The sequence below is a fragment of the Lineus longissimus genome, chromosome 16 (assembly GCF_910592395.1).
Source record: "Lineus longissimus chromosome 16, tnLinLong1.2, whole genome shotgun sequence".
NCBI lineage: Eukaryota > Metazoa > Nemertea > Pilidiophora > Heteronemertea > Lineidae > Lineus > Lineus longissimus.
This window is the reverse complement of record NC_088323.1, coordinates 1,480,677-1,500,122: the sequence shown is the minus strand read 5'-3', so window position 1 is coordinate 1,500,122 and position 19,446 is coordinate 1,480,677. Positions and strand designations below refer to the sequence as shown.

At 42.1% G+C, this 19,446-nt stretch overlaps 3 protein-coding genes across 4 annotated transcripts; 1 reads left to right on the top strand and 2 right to left on the bottom strand.

Moving 5' to 3' along the window:
- Positions 1-2,493: 2,493 nt before the first annotated feature.
- On the bottom strand, positions 2,494-11,633 carry LOC135500261 (pre-mRNA-processing factor 40 homolog A-like). Of its 2 annotated transcripts, XM_064791603.1 has the most exons (21): positions 11,589-11,633; positions 11,100-11,144; positions 10,754-10,856; positions 10,496-10,576; positions 10,244-10,371; positions 9,927-10,037; positions 9,432-9,461; positions 8,251-8,393; positions 7,781-8,123; positions 7,393-7,622; positions 7,057-7,165; positions 6,723-6,873; positions 6,330-6,463; positions 5,883-5,997; positions 5,499-5,707; positions 5,222-5,278; positions 4,881-4,961; positions 4,351-4,627; positions 3,655-3,740; positions 3,370-3,459; positions 2,494-3,067 (listed from the first exon to the last, which is right to left on the bottom strand). In XM_064791603.1, the coding sequence occupies exons 1-21, from the start codon at positions 11,589-11,591 to the stop codon at positions 2,957-2,959; spliced, it is 2,637 nt and encodes an 878-aa protein (XP_064647673.1). In that variant the 5' UTR covers positions 11,592-11,633; the 3' UTR covers positions 2,494-2,956. The 2 variants fall into 2 exon arrangements, with proteins under 2 accessions (XP_064647673.1, XP_064647674.1); XM_064791604.1 differs by lacking the exon at positions 9,432-9,461.
- A 9-nt stretch (positions 11,634-11,642) lies between these two features.
- Positions 11,643-13,509, top strand: LOC135500260 (pyridoxal phosphate phosphatase PHOSPHO2-like). The gene is made up of 3 exons (XM_064791602.1): positions 11,643-11,861; positions 12,167-12,318; positions 12,502-13,509. The coding sequence occupies exons 1-3, from the start codon at positions 11,853-11,855 to the stop codon at positions 13,265-13,267; spliced, it is 927 nt and encodes a 308-aa protein (XP_064647672.1). The 5' UTR covers positions 11,643-11,852; the 3' UTR covers positions 13,268-13,509.
- Positions 13,510-13,565: 56 nt separating this feature from the next.
- On the bottom strand, positions 13,566-18,843 carry LOC135500320 (tRNA wybutosine-synthesizing protein 4-like). Its single transcript, XM_064791710.1, has 13 exons — positions 18,646-18,843; positions 18,200-18,324; positions 17,818-17,983; positions 17,327-17,583; positions 17,046-17,144; positions 16,742-16,832; positions 16,339-16,519; positions 15,969-16,223; positions 15,306-15,641; positions 15,014-15,111; positions 14,548-14,729; positions 14,189-14,321; positions 13,566-13,903 (listed from the first exon to the last, which is right to left on the bottom strand). Exons 1-13 carry the CDS (start codon positions 18,691-18,693, stop codon positions 13,742-13,744), a joined length of 2,133 nt encoding a protein of 710 aa, XP_064647780.1. The 5' UTR covers positions 18,694-18,843; the 3' UTR covers positions 13,566-13,741.
- Positions 18,844-19,446: the final 603 nt, after the last annotated feature.

Below are 19,446 nucleotides of genomic sequence, written 5' to 3'. Positions count from 1 at the left end.
GAGTTATGGCCTTCTCACGGTTATAGGGACCTGTGAATTAGAATCCCATGCACCAGGCCATCGTACTGAAATATGCCTTGTAGTCTGATTGAATTCCGCGGGCCAACAATACAATAAAATATATATCAAAATGATACAAATGAATAAAGTAGCTGAGGAGAAATGCACAGTTTGCCGCCCCACCGGGACAGTCAATCAAGACAGCTGCTGTAACTGATCAGTGGATGCATAAATGAGAATGGAGATGGTGTAATAAATTGATGGGGAAACATACGAATCGTCTCTGCGTGAAATGAGATGACGGTTTGTGAGGATATGATATGCCCTGATATGGTTCTTCTCAAGTGTGGTCATGCCACGAGACGTACAGTGTCTCAGTATTGGTTATATCAGTTGCTGGCAGATGGCAGCACCACAGAAGACAACGAGAGTTGTCTCTTGTCTTCTGTATGTAGGTTGTCCCCATTCTGATCATTGCTTAGAATCTGTCGTTTGTGAATCTATGCAAACACGGTAGTCATCTGGGTAGATGCCGTGCTCTGCAGCAGCGCATCTTGTCTCTTGTCTCTTGTTTACAGGGTGTCCAATCTGATAATGGCTTGGACTCAGTCGTTTGTGCGGGGATGAAAACCATGAAGTCTGCCAGCTAGATGCGCCATGTCTCGACAGGAGCGCAGGTTGTCTCTTGTCTCTTGTCTACAGGATGTACCATCTGGTCATGGCTTAGAACCTGTCGTTTGTGCGGGATGAAAACCATGAAGTCTGCTAGCTAGATGCGCCATGTCTCGACAGCAGTGCATGTTGTCTCTTGTCTCTTGTCTACAGGATGTCCCATCTGGTCATGGCTTAGAACCTGTCGTTTTTGAGGGGATGAAAACCATGAAGTCTGCCAGCTCGATGCGCCATGTCTCGACAGGAGCGCAGGTTGTCTCTTGTCTCTTGTCTACAGGATGTCCCATCTGATCATGGCTCAGAACCTGTCGTTTGTGCGGGGATGAAAACCATGTAGTCTGCTAGCTAGAGGCGCCATGTCTCGACAGGAGCGCAGGTTGTCTCTTGTCTCTTGTCTACAGGTTGTTCCATCTGATCATGGCTTGGAACCTGTCGTTTTTGAGGGGATGAAAACCATGAAGTCTGCTAGCTAGATGCGCCATGTCTCGACAGCAGCGCAGGTTGTCTCTTGTCTACAGGATGTCCCATCTGATCATGGCTTGGACTCAGCCGTTTGTGCAGGGATGAAAACCATGAAGTCTGCAAGCTAGATGCGCCATGTCTCGACAGGAGCGCAGGTTGTCTCTTATCTCTTGTCTACAGGATGTCTTATCTGATCATGGCTCAGAACCTGTCGGTTTTGAGGGGATGAAAACCATGAAGTCTGCAAGCTGGAGGTGCCATGTCTCGACAGCAGCGCAGGTTGTCTCTTGTCTACAGGATGTCCCATCTGATCATGGCTTGGACTCAGTCGTTTGTGCGGGGATGAAAACCATGAATGAAGTCTGCAAGCTAGAGGCGCCATGTCTCGACAGCAGCGCAGGTTGTCTCTTGTCTCTTGTCTACAGGATGCCCATCTGATCATGGCTTGGACTTGTCGTTTCTGAGAGGTTGAAAACACTGTAGTCTGCTAGTTAGAGGCGGCATGTACATGGTATGCCCTCTCTCGACTTGATGTGTTATGTTTTTGCTGGGTGTGCTCTGTCTCTACTAATCGTGTCATCTCCCTCAATGGTGCATCATGTTTCTACAGGGTGTGCCAAGGCTCTACTGGATGTGCATGTTACTGCCGGATGTGTTGTCTCTGCTGGTTGTGCTGCCTCTGCTGAATGTGTCATCTCTTTACATGGTGCACCATGTTTCTACAGGGTGTACCAAGGCTCTACTGGATGTGCATGTCTCTGCCGAATGTGTTGTCTCTGCTGGTTGTGCTGTCTCTGTTGAATGTGTCATCTCCCTATATGGTGCACCATGTTTCTACAGGGTGTACCACGGCTCTACTGGATGTGCATGTCTCTGCCAGATGTGTTGTCTCTACTGGTTGTGCTGTCTCTGCTGAATGTGTCATCTCCTCACATGGTGCACCATGTTTCTACATGGAGTGCCATTGTCTCTATTGGATGTGAATGTGCCTCTTCTCTCCAGGGTACACAATTATTTCTGAAGCTTCAGGGTCTGACTGGTCTTCCCCGGATGTGTCATCCCACTGTGGTCTGTCGTGTTCGGTTACAGGGTGTAACATGTCTCTACTGGATGGATGTGTCATGCAGTGTGTACAGGGTGTACCTTGTCTCAACAAGATGTGACATGATCCTCCCAGGTGTCTCTTGGGCCAGATGTGGCATTTCTACAGAGGGTTAATGTGGGGCATTTCCATTCAGAGGTGTCAGGCGTCTTCATCCCCTTACCGACTCTCTCATCAGTGTAGTAAGGCTTATGCTCCATCAGAAATTCTGCACTCTTTGGGGCATATAGGAAACAACAGTTATATGAACTTTATCTTATTTTATTAGTGAAAAAGTTACATATGCAGAACTTTTCCTGCGAAATTGAACACAACCATGATATTTCACGATACATGTACAACAATGGTCATGATAACCCATTGACTTAGCATATGTTACCAATGTCCAAAATTCATATCAAATGCATTTCACTTTTGAGATGGTGAACACAGACGATGGGTCCATTCATGTTCTGCCTGATGCTATTTTCCATTGAGCATGCACAGCTCTGGTTCAACTATCACCCAGGCACAACACTGCTATGAAAAGGCCATTGAGGATGTCTGGTTATGCACCTACAGCTGTTTTAGAAACAGCCACTGGTGCGAGTTCCTCTCAATGCACTAGTCAATAGTTTGAAGCGGCCACAGTAGAACAGGACATCACCCTTGCACAACACTGCTCGGAGTCGTATGAGAGAGAACTGCACCACAGTCGGATAGTTTTTTGAGAATGTCTCTTCACAGATGTGCCTCGAGCTCTTTCAGTAACCTCCTCCGCTGCTTCTCTAACTCTTCCTCACTTAAATCACTCCCTGAATCATTGGCTGCTGCTGCCGCTGCATAATGTTGCTGAAAAACAGACATCGATACATCAGATGAGGCATCTTTTGATTTCCTATCCATTTACAATTGGTGAAGAACCATGAATATTCAAGGTTTCCCATTGGTGAGAAAAATAGAAAGCCGAGAGGTAAACTTTGTCTGAGCCACTGGTTGGGAACAAAGAGGCAAACCAGCTGGGAGTCGACTCTGAGGAATGTCTCCAGAACACACTCTTGAAACATGTGATCTAAAATACCTTGAGTTCAATTCAAGGGTAAGCCTCACCCTCCCTTACATGTATGAGAGATCATGGTGCTTTCATATCGTACCTTGTCTGGTTTCCGAAACTCTGGCGAGGTGCTATGCCGTGGCTTCCTCTTATCGATGACCTCGGCCTCTGACCCGCTCTCATGCGACGGCTACAACAGAGAAGATAAGTGACATAAGAAGCAAACAGATGTCGCCGACCAAGAGAAAGGAAGGACTACACATCTTCTAGTTCTGTACTCCAACAAGTAGCAGCATGAGGTGTGATGGGTGAAGTATACGCTAATGTCTCTGGGTGAGTCATTCATGAAACTCTTCAAATGTGATAAACTGCTTTGATTTCTTACCGATCTGGAAGGCCTCTTCTTCCTCTTCTTAGACTTCTTCTTGTGTTTCTTGATGGCATGCATCTCCAGCTCCCTCTCAGCATAGTCTGAAACAACACACAGTCACACGTTACAACTCTGAGAGTATAAACACTGCCATCCAATACAGCGTACCAACACTACTTTGCCAGTTGAGGCAGTCTGTTTACATTGGCCTCGTCAGGTAGGCAGTGGCACCGGCTAAATAGCATCGACAGAATCTGAGAATGTGGGGCAGAAAAAGGCACAATCAGAAAAAAGCAGGGTGCCGTGCCTTGCTTCAAGTGCATTGGCGGGAAAGGTGGGGAAAAAGGTACTATATATAGCAGCGTGGGTGCCAGTAAGCACAGTCATGTGCTGCAGTTCACTGACAATACAAAAACTCGCCTGGAAACGCCCTGCTAGACATGTCGGGATCATAAACAAAAATAAACATCAGGAAAAGGGCAGGTGCATCGGGATGAGAAAAAAATAAAACAGTACCGAAGCAACAAAAGACACATTCAAATTGATGGAGTCTGGCTAGTAATTGGTAGGCTCCATTCGTAAGGTCAGCTGTTGACATCATGTAGAGTGATCAACGCCAGGAGCCAGCAGCCCCACAACTCAAGAATTACGGTACATGCAGCTGCCTTGTTACGTTACACTCGGTGAATCTAGAACAGAAGTTCTACCAACCTGACGGCAGTGAATTTGGCGACGGTGAGCGTGATTTGGATTTGGATGGCATCTTCTTTTTAGACCTGCTGTAACCAGAACGTTGATATTCTGACTCTTCTGACTCCTCTGACGATGGCGATCGTTTCGTTTTATGTTTCTTCGAGCGTTTCTTCCGTGAATGATGATGGCTGCACGCCTCTTCCATGCACGTGATGTACTCTTTGTAAAGACGGATTTTTTCAGATTCTAATGTGATGGCATCGAAGGCGTGGACTCCCTCAAATCGCTGCTTGATCTGTCATGGAGAAGAATGAGTGAGCTTGCTTTAAACTTCACTGGGGCTCTGATTAACTTGATGAAAATGCTGACAGAGCTATTAGATAGCATACACAGGCTACTGACACACTTAGCAGTTTACAGCAAGGAGCAGCATTGTCTTTAAGCCTTTTTACTTTAGGACACAATTTAATAATGCAGTTTACAGCAAGGAGCAGCATTGTCTTTAAGCCTTTTTACTTTAGGACACAATTTAATAATGTTCAACTTACATCCTCCCACTTGGTAGCGAGGTCAATGGGTGGATCAGCTTGTTTGAGCAGCGTTTTGTAAATCATCTCAAGTTTCTTTTGCTGAAATAGTGAGAGGATGATATTGATGGATCTTACTTATGTGTGTCACAGGGATCTGTAATATTTTGACCGAAGTGGTCAACTTCAGATGCCTTTTTACACTCCTAACTGTCTTAATATTAGATCTCTGTCATTCAAAATCGGATTATTGAATTAGAATTTAGGTGAACTTCATAAAATGTATCACAATTACATCTTTACTTGTCTTATATGTTTGTTTTTATTGCAAGCACTGTGTGTGTACTGCAATGTAGGTTTACCTTTCTGGCCTCCTCTTTCAGTCTCTCCTTTTCTCTGGCCTCAGCTTTCTCTAATAACTGTAAGTAAAGACAACAATTGGGTTATCAGCTGAAGAAGACAAATAGGCTTTTTTTGTATGGTGAAATGGTAATGAGGAAATGATAAGCCTTTTCAGGATGCAAAGATTACAACTACAATGAAATAATGAAATATTTTCTGTCTAAGCCACAATGGAAATATGCCTTCTTGTAGCTGTCATAAAAAAGGCAAATTGATGCAGATCACACTGATACTCACACTATTGAAGGTAAGTTTCACATTTCCCGAATCTAACGCTGTGGCTCTCTTGTCCTCGGCCAATGTTGAGGCAAAGTCTTCATAACTTGTTGACAGTTCCACGATGAAGCCGTTATCCTTCAATATCTCCTTGACGAGTTTCTTCTCGTCGTGGAAACGAGCTTTGAGATCCTCCACATAGAACTTGAACAGATCCAGTGGAGTCGACCCTTTGAAAAGAAAAGGATTTGATGAGAATCATACAAAAACATTGACTGCGACATCCTAACAAAAACTGACTCCAAACCGCAGTGGAATACATTACAACATACTCAAAAGACTGAATAAAGAAAAAGAAGTGAGCGAATGCAGAAAGAGGCAAGCATCATGTTGAAGTGGCCATACCTGGTTGTCCTAGCATGTTGTGAAACCTCATATCCTGACTCACAATGGCATAGAGATCCATCCACAAAGACATGGAGTTCAGTTTACCATTCTCATGGAGTTCTTCCAGTAGCACCTGAAACATCAAGCCAAAGAGTTTTAAAAGTTTCCAACACTTTCACTGTCGACTGAGGCATGGGAAATGGAGGGGCATAGTATTGCTCTTATGGAGGGGCACAGTATTGCTCTTATGGAGGGGCACAGTATTGCTCTTATGGAGGGGCACAGTATTGCTCTTATGGAGGGGCACAGTATTGCTCTTATTGAGGGGCACAGTATTGCTCTTATGGAGGGGCACAGTATTGCTCTTGCAAAACAAAAACAGGGAGGGTGTCTATGGAGAGGTTCCATTGTACATGTATTTCGTTAGCACTGTGCCCAAACAGTTTGCAAGAATTCAGAACGTACCAAAAATCCCTCTCTATTCTTCCTCTGATTGCGTTTGATTCGTCTACGTCCCGTCTCCTTCTCATCATCATACTCCTGCTCCAACATACGGATGTGCTCCTCGAAACAGACCAGCGCGTCTTCTTTGTCCATGTCTAGAGAGGAAATACAAACATGGATTAGATGCATACCACTCTGAATTACCTACAGAGGGTGGCGAAGTGTATAAGGTATGAAACTGAGCATTGTACAATGTGCTAGCAAGCAAAATATCCTGTCTAAGGAGTGTATGCCAGCTTGTGATCAATGGACTCTCCTCTTGCCAGAAAACTGCTTCACCAGGATAGTGACAATGACAAGAAATAAGACACCTTTTTGAAGTACGGGATATTCAAAGACATGAAAGGGCCTTACTTTGCAAGTCCAAGTCCTCAGCAAATATGGGATTGTCTAACAGCATGTGCTGAGCTTCTGACCATGTTGTCCTGAATGTCAGTGTGGGCATACTATCCAGGATCTCGTTGAAGACCTTGATATTTCGCTTGCGTAAATCCTTCGCCTCTTCCTGTAATGAAGACTAATGGTTTTAAAAGTCTTGAAACACATGAAGTGAGAAAGTTAACTGGTGATACACTGCTGTTACCCATTGAGAAAGTTAACTGATGATACACTGCTGTTACCCATTGGTCATAGTGACATTCATCTATCCCTGAGAGGAGCAAACATAGACTTGAATATCCGCACTCACCTTTTCTCTCTTAGCTAGCACATGGATAACATCATCATAGATGTCTCGCCGATCCCGATCAGCTACACAAGTCCAAACGTCATCATCAGCAAACACTATTTCAGCTTTCCTGAAAAGAAACGAGTACAATTTTTCAGCACAAGAGTCTTTCATAGTCTTTTTTGGATAATCTTTCATACCTTTTCTCAGAAGCTCAAAATTAGTTCTGCATGGAAAAGAGGTTAAGGTCAAATTACTCCTACAAAACGAATCAGAGACAACCATATTTTCAATTCTCTCTTCAATCCAAATGCTCAAAGGCTACAAGGATCAGCTACGGCCCTTCAGCTCTCCTACCTGTATCTTATCTGTGAGTTCATCCTGTCGGTACTCAGTAGGAACTTCTCCAGCTCCTCCTTGGCTTGTTTCGCCCGGAGACGTTGTTCCTCCTTCTCCTCCTTGGCACGCTGTGTCTTGTACGCGTTGAATGCTTGTTTTTTCTCATTCAGATGTTTCAGCGCCACAAAGCGTGGGTCGGATGATATCGTCTTGATTGCTTGCTCCCATGATGCATTGGATGGAACTTCCTGAAGGGAGTCACATACAGATGGTTTTATCAGTTTCGATAGACGTTATAATCTCGGTCAAGTCACTTTTAGGAGGAACAATACCATGCTGTTGTCCCTAAACTAAGGCAAAGCTAGCATCAACATAAATAGAGAAAGAAATAAAGCAACTTTCTCACCTTATCTCTCAGCAAAGTCTTAAAAGCTTCAATTGCTTCTTTCTTTGTCCTGAATGTAAACTCCTTCCTAGTGACTGGACCACTCTCCTCCGAGCTCTCACTGGACACATCCTCCATGGCTGTGTCTGGGGCCGGGAGCGGGGCAGACTTCTGAGGTAACGGCGGCAGCTCAATAGATGCCAGTGTCGCCTCCATGGCAGCTTCTATAGCCGATGGTGCAGGTTTGCCTGAAGGGGGTGCTGATGTTGGTAACATCGGTGCTGGAGTCGGAGGGAGGCTTGGCATGGTGGCGGGTGCAATCGCAGCCTGTGCACTTGCAACTTGGGCAGCTTTTGCGGCACCTCTGAGAATTGACAAAGAAAAATATCAATTGCAGTAAATTTTTTAACAGGAACGTTTTGTAGTAACTTTCTCAAGTCTTGTATTGATGGTACGTCAATTTGAACATAGACTGAAAATGCTTTACTCACTTTTGAAGATTGGCGATCATGTTCTCAATATCCTCCAATTCTTTAGGTTTTGTCCAACGCGACTCCTTTGTTTGTGAGTTGTGGTAGTAGATTTTGTTCCCGTCAGACTTGTGTTCTTTCCATGGGCATTTAGACAGAAGAACCTGTGAATGGACAAGCAGAAAAGATACATGATGTATTATCGAACAGAGCCAGTTTAGAGTATTATTTGCAAATGGAAATCTCTCATAAAGTGCATGAATCTGAAAATGAAGGTAAAAACCTAGTATGTAGAAAAGGCACAACATAAGCACTTTTCTTCAGCATGTCCTCTCGCCTCAGGTGAACAATATGTTGTGTGCTATACTCAAAACCTGAGACTTCTCTTGAACTGGCAATAATGGCAGAGTTTACGAAAAGTTGTCAAAATGTGCAAAAGCAACAAAAGTATGTGAAGCAAAAACAACGCGACTGACACTCTAACAGAATGTGCGGACTGAAAACCACCAAATATTTCGCCCTTTGAAATTTGTGATTATATATTTTGGTGATTCGGTGGTTAGCAGGTACATCTAAACCTACATGACCTATGAATATATAGCTAGTATAGAGCATGCAGGGAACAACTCTGACATGCTCTGGATAACACTATTAAGAGTTTTAGTACACTACACAACCAGAACTTAGTTATGATGAGCAGCAGGAGTAGGCATGAAATGAAAACAGAAAAATTACTTCAGACACCATTGGATGATATTGGCATAGGATTAGGACTGAACTTAAGTAAGAGGGAAGGACATTTAAAAGCAACAACATGCATGAAGACCATATATAGACCTGTTAATTTTGACGATGGCACATACTCGCACACTAAAGGCAAAGCATTTGACGACATTCACATTTTAAAATTCAAGTTGCCGCTGCCTGAACTGGCCTTGCAAATTTGTAACTATCAATCAATCTAGAAGGGTGCAGACTGTGAACGCAAGGAAAGACTTTGAAACAACTATATTTGGACATGTATATAATGTTGCCTTCATATCCAACCGCAATCTGGTTACTATTAGGGTGCAAGACTACAAACCAATATAATCTAAAAGAAGTACATGTCTAGCAATGCCAATGCCATGGTAAAAGGAGAAGGGCTAAATACGATAAGATACAAAGCATATCATGCAAAGATGGTGCCCATATAGTTCTACCTGTCGTTCGCGTGCAGCAGGATCCAACTGCTGCAAAGAAAACATTGAGCTGTCATGGGCAGCTCACCGAAGGCACCAACGGATTGGGACCCAGTCTCCGCACCGAAGAAGCAGACATGAAATTCATTCACCTTTTAGCACAGACTCCAACGACATCTGTGAAGTTTTTATACAGTATCTCTTGAACCAATCAACCCATGCGCAAACAGATCCGGTCATAAGATTTTTTTCTGAATCACCCATCTCCGAACAACCTGGGCTAGAAATGGCCCTCTTTTTAGCTTGAAACACAACTTTGAGGGCACCAAGGACAACTGCATCATTCACCTTTGGTGCTCAATCAGTGCTTAGCGGCAACAAAGTGGATTCCAACTGAACACCATTTGGTCAAGATTCTCAAGATCTCAGAGATTTTTTCTTTGTAAACAAAGTAGCCCTAAATACACAACATCTTAAAGATGAAAACAAATACTCCATTATACAACTTATACGAACCTCGGCGGGGGATTTGAGTTCATCTGGTTTCTCCCACGATGACTTCTTTGTAACGCGATTGTAGAAATATGTCCGGCCATCTGGAGCCTTGTGTTCCGTCCAATCAGATCCCTGAAGGAGAAGGTCAAAGTTTAGAGATGAAGATCAGAGATGAATGAAAAAGGATGACCATTGGTTCAGTCACACTAAAGCAGTTAAAGGCTCTTAAATTTCCAAATATTTTTAGAATAGGGGAGGGCCCCAAGACCCCTCTCACAGCCCCGTTTCCAAGATGTCTGGATCCATCATGGTGCTTCCCATTGAGAAACATTACTTGCCTTAGTCGTTCTGCCACCCTGGTCCTGTTTTGGGGAATTTGATGGCGTGGACGACTGTTTAGCGACGGCCACTTGAGGATTCTGTGTCATTGGTGGTGCTTGAGGTGGCATAGATGGTGGAGCATTGCCTGAAGTGGGAAGATATAGCATCAACGGCTGGCCTGATAAGTCAACCATCTTGTTTACCTACAGGAAAACCATGGTGTATGGAAATCAGGAAAAAGACGACTTGTATAATGACTGTAAATTTACCTTGATTATGATAGTTGGCATTATTTGGCGGTTGGTTACCAGGCATAGGAATGTTCATGTTTCCAGGAAACTGACCAAAACCTGAAAACAAAATAACAAGAATGACGTTCAGATGACTCAAAAGACTTCGGTATTATCACAAATAACTGAAAAGGTTTAGGCAAGTTTATATATAGCTACTTTTCCAGTAGTGTACACATTCTTATCATCGCACAACACAGTGGTTTTGCGTCTTCTTTGGTCATGATTAGTACTTACCCATAGGTGGTGCATTCTGTTGTCCTCCAGGGGGACCAGATGGGGGCACACCGGGCCCTCCCATCGGAGGCCAACCACCAGGAGGATTCCCACCTTGCTGCATCTGAAAAGAAAAGATCACTAGTTTTGTATGATTTTAAACATTTTGGGAGTGCTTAGCTTTGATTATTTTGATGGCAAAAACAGTTTTTTCTTCCAGAGTCTTATAGTCATATCAGCCACATTCTAATCTACATGTATGTGGCGTAGTTCTGATAGACAGCGAGTCTGTCAAGTACCGCCGTACCGGTAGAGATCATCAGAGCCTCAATTCAAGTAATAGCTGGGAATTGATCCCTTGGCTTACCGGAAAGTGCTGGCCCATTAAGGGCGGAGGTGGTCCATTGCCAGACTGAAATAAATCAAATCGAGTTTAGATGACGTAAATGTACGACAATCGAACATCTCCCACACGCACTGTGCCACTGCACTTATTGTAAAGATCATCACTTCAATCAAAATGAGTAGGCTTAGGACTCGTGACAATTACTGTAATGTGAGTCCCACCCAACCCTACCCCAGAGCCAGAAAACTCAATAGAAAGGCCAGCCAAATTCTTTTGACGTGGACAGTCGCTAGTCGGCGCCACTGGTACGATATCGCTTTCATGCACAGAGTAAAATCAATCTTCTCGGAAATGTAGGATCAATCTAGGCATAATTTATGACTGTTTGCTATCTTGACAATGTAAGGAACACTAAGACGTCAGATGCATTCTCAAAAAGATACAAATTATGATACAAAATCGGTAAAATATGACGAAAATCAGAGAAAAATAAAAATGCATGTAACCCACCATTTTGGAAACTGTGACCAATCAGCGATCGCGAAATCGATTGTTCCAAAATGGTGGCGAGACAACAAGGAAATTGTTCTGCACTCCTGTTAACGTGCTAAATAACAAAATCTAGTTACAATTACTTTTGGAAGTGACCGCTGCCGTGTAAAACAAGTTGACACAGTGATATCCGACCCTTCAATACGCCCGAATACTTCACTGTTTGTTCAAAAATTGAGTGATTGTGGAGGGTTCAGCGATTATCTTGAGCGCCATCTACCAATGAACAAGGTGAACTAAATGTGAAAGCTACAGGGTGTTCCAAATGAAAGGCCACCAGGATTTTATGGCCTGTATGTATGCACTGTGTTGAACATTGTAGTCTTAAATACCTTGCTTTTGTATGGATTTTTTTAGCACTGTCGACTGCCTTTGGCTTGAACTTGTAAAACTAAAATAGGCAGTGTAGGCCTGGTGGTTTTGGCCAATATATATCAGTTTTAGAGAAATGTCACTACTAATATTAGTAGTGACATTTCTCTAAAACTGATATATATTGGCCATATGATTTGACAATATCTTCATCTTCTTTTCAGCTCCAGTCTGTAGTATCTCCTTCTGTGTTCCGTCTTTCCTTTTTAACCCAAGTTCTCCGCTTTGACCAGAAACCAGTAGGAAACGTGTGTCATCATCATCGGCATCTATTCTTCATCAAGAGATCATCATCTACTATGGCCAAGGCAGAAAGGTAAGACAGGAGAAGAAAGGAACTCTCATCTGGCCTGAAATGGCCAACTGTAGTGCAGTATGTGAACTCCTTGTTTCTAATTCTATGGAGTGGTTTCTGGATTAGGCTGGGGAATGAATGTAAAGTGCTTTGAGGCATAAATTTGTTATACTTATTTACTGAAACAGTTTACCCTCCTTTCAGTAACAATCCCTGCAAGAGGATCCTGATGGCATTCGACTTTGATCACACCATCATAGACAAGAACACTGATCTACATGTTGTAGATCTCGCACCAAAAGGAAAGATTCCACCTGAGGTCAAGGCACTGTATACCAAAGACAACTGGACCAACTACATGGGAGAAATCTTCAAATATCTTCACAAATGTGGAACAACTAAAGACAAGATCCTACAGTACGTGGGCGAGATGACATTCGCACCAGGGATGACTGAATTGTTACAATTCCTTGAAAAAGACAATCAAGTCTTCGAAAGTATTGTGGTATCGGATTCCAATTCAGTGTTTATCGATAGCATATTGACAAAGGCAAAAATGCTGAATGTATTCTCTGAAGTCTTTACCAATCCTGCATGGTTTGAGTCTGACGGGCGTCTTTGCCTCGATTTCTATCACAGGCAGGACTGGTGTGATCTCAGCACTGTGAACCTCTGCAAGGGACACATCCTGTGTGAGTACATCAAAGAGCATAATCAAAAAGGCCAAGTGTTTGATACTGTAGTGTATGTCGGTGATGGCAGAAATGACCTCTGTCCTGCTCTGAGGTTATCAGAAAGGGACATTGTTTTTGTCAGGAAGGACCATGTGCTTGACAAGCTCCTTAAAGATGAAAGTGAGAAGTCCAAGATTAAAGCTCGTGTTGTGACTTATGAGACTGGTGTAGAAATCATAGATACTTTACAATATATCATGAAAAATACACAGACTACAAACACTGTAAAGACGTAAATCCAAGGTACTCGATGTTGATTGCTTATTGAACTATACAGAGGGCTAGAATCAAATGACCACATTTGTACAGACAGATTTCCACTTTCCAGACCTGCCAGATCTTTGTAACTGGTGAAATTGAGTGCTGTAAGGAGTGCTTTACACTCTAAACGATCTTGCAGGTCTGTTGTTGCTGGAAATTGATTCCCCACATATGATCGTACGATTGGGTGCCGTCGATAGTTCACAGGGTTTACATATTTTTTGTGATGATTTTGCAGTAATAAAATAATGTAACATAACTACAATTGCTGATAGTTAATTTATTTCTTCGCTTACCCTGAAGGGAAACTTAATTGTTCCAATACTAATTTACACACAGGAGTGATGACAGAGAGATCGCCTCGCCAACTGCCTCTTTCTATCCTCGAACCATCACCACTTTACTTCCAAGACTTTACTTAATAATGATAACTAATTTTCCCACCTTCATCAAACTGAGAGATAAACTGGAGTGTCATTCAGATGTGTCCCAAATGAAAAACAGTTCCCACCTCCTCCGAGAATCATGATCTTTCCGCCATTACTTGGTAGATACAGACTACAATGATTATGCAGCATCAGACAGGGTGTGTCATAACCAGCTGTTTGAGACTGAAAGGGAAAGGCAACGTTTTCTTATGATAGGGCAGACTTGATGAGGAAGTTTACCAATCGAAGCACACTGTGCTGGTGCTCGAATACAATACAGGGCTCAGCTAATCAGTGTTGGAGACGAACACCAGTGTTAGCTCAACTTAGTGTTGTCTCCTTCGGTAAATTTCATTTATCATAGTAGCATCAGGACTTCACACCAACATTGCTGCTAACACTAATCAAGCAACTTTCAAATAACTGAGACTACGTAGTATAATGAAAGCATTAAAGAGAGGGCCTTACCGGCATGGCATAATCTGTCACAGTCCCATCCATTAAGTCAATCGATGTCAATGCGATTGGTGGATGGACCGATGGCATGATACCACCAACAAGCCATAGTTTATCACCAGCAACATGGGACGTGTGTGAATACCTGATAGAGAGAATGTTTTTGCCTTAAAAACACCTGCATGGAAATCATATTTGCCTTACAATGAGCATTTTTACACATCTCGTAAATATTCAAAGGTTCTGTCAACAGGTTGTGACAGTTGTGACATGAGCCATATCGATACATGTAAGTCCACCTGTACAATTAGCCAAACTGCTGATATTCATGTTATACATGTCATGATGTACATGTAGCGCATCACACTCGCCTTGGAATCAACTGGCCAGCACAGCCAAGTTCTCTCCATAACATGGTTTCTGTATCTAAGATATGCACAGAGTTCAAATGTTGAAGGTCACTTCCCAGGCCGCCCGAGATGATAAGCAGGTTATTGCAGACAGCAGCACTGTGCGAATGGCGAGGGAAGGGAGGAGAGCCTTTTGCCTCAACCTGAAAATATAAATTGATTGAAAGATGTCAGCATAGCCTCATTGAGCTCATTTGCTTTGTTAAACATATTGTTGGATAGATCAATGCTTTTGAGTTTTACTTCAATCACACAGAGGATGGTATGCAGTGATAAATGTCATAGCAACATACGTATCTAAAATGGGAGTCTAATACACAACACAGTCCAGCTTGATGGTTTTGCGCCGGAGAACACAACTAACGGCTGAAGAAAATTTTCATTATTTTTATTGCATGTGAACAGGGTGAACATATATAATTCATACCTTCTCCCAGTTGAAGGTTTGAACATCCAGGATGAACATGTCACCCAAATTGGAATGAGACGGACTTCGGCCACCAAACACGACCACTTTGTCTTGACCTGAAACATTAGGATAATACATGTACATGTATATCATATTATAAGCCAGTTTATTGTAAAATACAAACAGTTTTGCATCAAAGGTTTCCAAGTTGAGAGCATCACCAAGTCAGTACCATCAAGATCTATCATGTAGGCTATTTTATTTTACAATTAGAGGAACCGATAAGGACAGAAGTACAAGGAAAACCAACCTTTGATTTGAACATAGGAGGTACTGTGACGCCATCTAGCACTCGGAATAGCACCAGTCATAAACAGTTCTTCACATTTCAAACACATTGTCCTATTGCAATCCTCAACAAGTCTTCGTTTCTCAGCATATGATTGTTCATTTAAAGCACAATTTTCAGGCCGATCAGATTCTTTCCCATAGTTAGTGTCCTTATTCTCAGAATCTGAGTTAGTGGCTTGGAATGTGAACTTTAGTAAGAGGCCAGTATCGAGGGCTCTTGTGGGAGAAGTTCGTCCTCCAAAAATAAGTACTGTTCCGCTCCCAATGTGAGTCGCAGTATGGAACATCCTCGCACCTGAAAAAAAAAAGGAAATTTTCTTTGTAAACCATAACTAAATCAAAAGCTGAAATCCTGTTTCTCTTGAATGTCACTCCTATTACACAGAAGCCATCTACACCAGATTCAACACACAATTGAGTCATTTCTACCATCTATATAAGCTACAACTGACATCAAACCCACAATTTCATCTTTCGTCAGTGTTGTATCGTTCACTCTGGGAGGCGTGTTGCACTTGCTTCTATTATGGAGGAAATTGAGAGATTTCTGATGGAATCAACCTCCCTCGCCTTGAACGGAGCCACTGAGTCAATTACTCACACAACAGAGGAAATGTCTTACCTATCAGCTCATAGCTATCATCTTTAATCAGATCTATCATGCTTCCACTTTTGACATCGATGGCCACAACATCACTCAGGCGCTTGTGCTTCCCATCTGAAGACCCAAATCCACCGGTGACCACAGCAATGCCATCCACAACACTGCATGTGTGACCGACTCTCTGGAGGGAGGGGCCATCTTGGTTGAATGTTTTGATTGTTACATTACGAGTCGGAGGTTCTATCTTGGTAGAGTTTACAGTGGTTGTCTCAGCTGGAAGAGGGAACATCGATGTTGAATACAATGCTATAAACCTATACAATTTTGGAAGCCCATCATTTTTAAATATTGGGTCAACACAGACAAGATATCTTCTTTTTTGGCGTACCTGTTTTGTAAACCCCCTTACAGTCTCCTTTCTCAGCAGTAAGAACAATATAATGAGCACACTTGAGATGCCACTCTTCATACTCATCAAATGGTTCCAGCGCATCCAACCGGTCCCTTTCTTTTTTTTGAAGACTATCAAAGAACACGTTCATATCAGATGTGCTGCACTGTTCCCAACCCTGGAATTTAATGAGATGCAGATGTAGAAACAGAGAGGTTTTTAATAAGTGTTATTAGTGATTTATCCAAACAGATGAATATCTCTTTATGAGACAGGAACATTATGTCCTGGCTGATTCAGTCACATTTACAAAGCATTTGAATTGTTGACTATTTAAGGGCACTATCAACAAGGAAAGTTAAAGGGCTTATCATCTTGTTGATAGTACGGAAAAACATACCAAAGAAAGATAGCGTTCTTCTTGGGATGACATGGATGGATATGATGAGATTCCTCGAAGGAGTGATCCCACCTTCTTAAAATGACCACACCTAGAACAGGAAATTAGAATGTTGTTGAACTGAACTGTTTTGATGACCGGCAAAAGACATGTTCCTCTTGTTACTTTTCATAGCCGAAGTCCTTGGTTTTCGAGCCTCTAATACACAACCTCTTATTTGATTTGTCAAACAGTTTTGTATGAACCTCAGGTTACAGAACTTTTCTACAATACGGACTCACATACACAAGGGAAGTTCACTTACATGATTCTACCAAATGCATCATCCGGCTTGATCTGTTCATAGGTGATGAACACAGCATTTTCAAAGTAGTCACTACACCACTGGATCAGCTTTGACGAACTGGAACAAAATGAACATGATTAGACCTTGACACTGGTCAGGCATGACTGACACTCGAATGCCCCTCCAGTTCGCCATTGAAAGAAAAGTTGACTCTAATGATCCTGATTGATCAACTCTCTCAGGCTGCCTATTATATTGTAAAAACTATAACAGAATAAAAATAAGAAATATTAAATTACTTCTTTGCAGAGATGTATGTGATGACACACTCGGACAGCGCAGCAGTCGGTAGAGAGCAGTCTATGTCACAAGCTTTCATGCAGGCTTGCAAAGTCTGCAGGTCTGTCAGGTCGATGCCAAGGAGTTTATAGCCAGGTGAATTGATCACAATTTGTGGTGATGAGGTTGATGTTTCCACATCTTCTAGAAGACAATTGAGCTTGTTTTGACGGTGTATAGATGCTGCCTTCCTTTTAACAACATCAGGAAAATCTATCTGCAAACATGAAAAAGATTATTTGTTAGCATGAATCTGGTTTTAATACAGTTGCAACCAATTGGGACTAGAATTTTGCATATCAACACAGACATATGTTTATCACTGCATAATTCATCACTGCAGTCATGCCAGTGTTTTGATTCCAGTGACAGCCCCAGCATGAGTTGTAAACAAAATGCAGAATCACTGAGATAAGTTTAAGGATGTTCCCTTTTGATTCCTTCTCCTCACCTCAACAAACACACAATTCTCCAAAAGCCCCTCACTCTTCAGTCTAAAATATGCAGTATCAAACCCAGCTCCAAGGGAAAGAATCTGTCTCTTTCGACCATCCGATGGATGCTGCAGAAACTTGGTGATCATGTGGTTTATGACTTTGGCCCGAATGTAATAACCCCTGGAAGGAAAGAAATGGGTGAAGATTTATGTTGGTTGACTGAGTTTAAGAGGTGTACAGACAGCACCAGAACGAGAAAAAGTGTTGCTGACTGTAGGCTTAAATCCATATCACTAACAAGTGTAACAGTGTTGCGCTTGATTGACACTAATTTCATTTATTCTGTAGAAGAAAAAAAACATCCAGAATTTTTGGGTTGAGTTGAATACATCTTACCTATTTATTAGAGGAGCTCGCCTTCGTTTCTTTGCCACCACATATTGTAAGAAGTCATCTTGGAAGTACCCAAGACTGGCCATGGAATGCTTACTCACTATGCTATTGTCGTTAGTCCCTTGAACCTAAAGGTAGAGAACAATACAAGCAATCTTTGCTGTAGGCTGTTTCATTGAGTTATTCAGCTATTCATTTCCCAGCCCGCCCCCCAGTGTAGTAATAGAACGTTAAAGAATATTCACAAATTTCATTTTGGGTTCTGCCATGGCATGTACGTAGTATGTACAGAAAACGTGCGAGCGGGCACAGTCACAGACAGTACAGTACAAGACGCAACGGGAATTAGGCGTACTATACTACTACGTCTACTACTACTACTAGTACTAGGCCTACTTTTTGAAAATGAAACTCTAAATTGGACAACCAATTGAATGATTATGACTTACAGCAGTATCGCTCCGACTTTTCGAAGACTTTGAATGAATTCTCGACATAATGTCTTCTAAACGCCACTAATGATTCAAACTACACACCACAGGTCTTCCTGAATATGAAATTTTTCATCGAAAATATCGCAAAATTTTGATCCAGGGGCTCGGCCATTTTGACTGGTCACATGACCGTCGTAAAAAGGGGAATCCAAAGGCAGGGTCTATTCTACAGACCAAAGACTTTACAGACCTCGTTTTTTGGCTCTCACTTTTTTATTAGTGGAGATTTTCATAAAATCTAAAATGATATTAGATCAAAAACGATTTTCGCATATGCCCAGGAAGAAATCTTTGAAAAAATCAAATGTTAGTACCTTGATTTTGAAGAAATAAAAGTCTGTAATTCTCAGAATTCGAATTAAGAAGAAACAGACCAACTTCAAAGGCAAATTAAGGTATTTTAAAAACATTTTTGAAATAAAAGATTAAGTTTGTTATGTGAAGGGTGATACAAAGATTATGAATATGTCAACAAACAATCGATAATTTTAACAGTTAAAGAAATATCACGTAAGTTTCGCGTGTCCAAACCGAGCATATCAATAAAATCACGGGGTTTGAATAGTAATTGTAGTATAATTTACATTTTTCTCGGTCTCGAGGTTCACTTATCAAATAGGGTTACAGCGCCGTTCTATTTAAAGTTGCACGTTATCTCATCGCATGCCTTTGAAGTGATTCGTAATTAAGCTGGTTCTAGCAGTTTAGGTGTTTTTCACCATCTTACTATCATAGCCACCACCCAATGTAACGTGA

Excerpts from the sequence above, each read along its gene's own strand:
- LOC135500261 (XM_064791603.1), bottom strand. Across the intron at positions 5,998-6,329 it reads AGAATAGAGAGGGATTTTTG|GTGCTACTGGAAGAACTCCA; the intron begins GTACGTTCTGAA and ends TTGATGTTTCAG. Across the intron at positions 4,962-5,221 it reads TGAAAGAGGAGGCCAGAAAG|CAAAAGAAACTTGAGATGAT; the intron begins GTAAACCTACAT and ends TCACTATTTCAG.
- LOC135500260 (XM_064791602.1), top strand. Across the intron at positions 12,319-12,501 it reads ACTATGGCCAAGGCAGAAAG|TAACAATCCCTGCAAGAGGA; the intron begins GTAAGACAGGAG and ends CCCTCCTTTCAG.
- LOC135500320 (XM_064791710.1), bottom strand. The coding sequence starts at position 18,693 with ATGTCGAGAATTCATTCAAAGTCTTCGAAAAGTCGGAGCGATACTGCT. Across the intron at positions 18,325-18,645 it reads AAAGTCGGAGCGATACTGCT|GTTCAAGGGACTAACGACAA; the intron begins GTAAGTCATAAT and ends CTCTACCTTTAG. Across the intron at positions 14,322-14,547 it reads GCTGGCCAGTTGATTCCAAG|GTATTCACACACGTCCCATG; the intron begins GCGAGTGTGATG and ends TCTCTCTATCAG.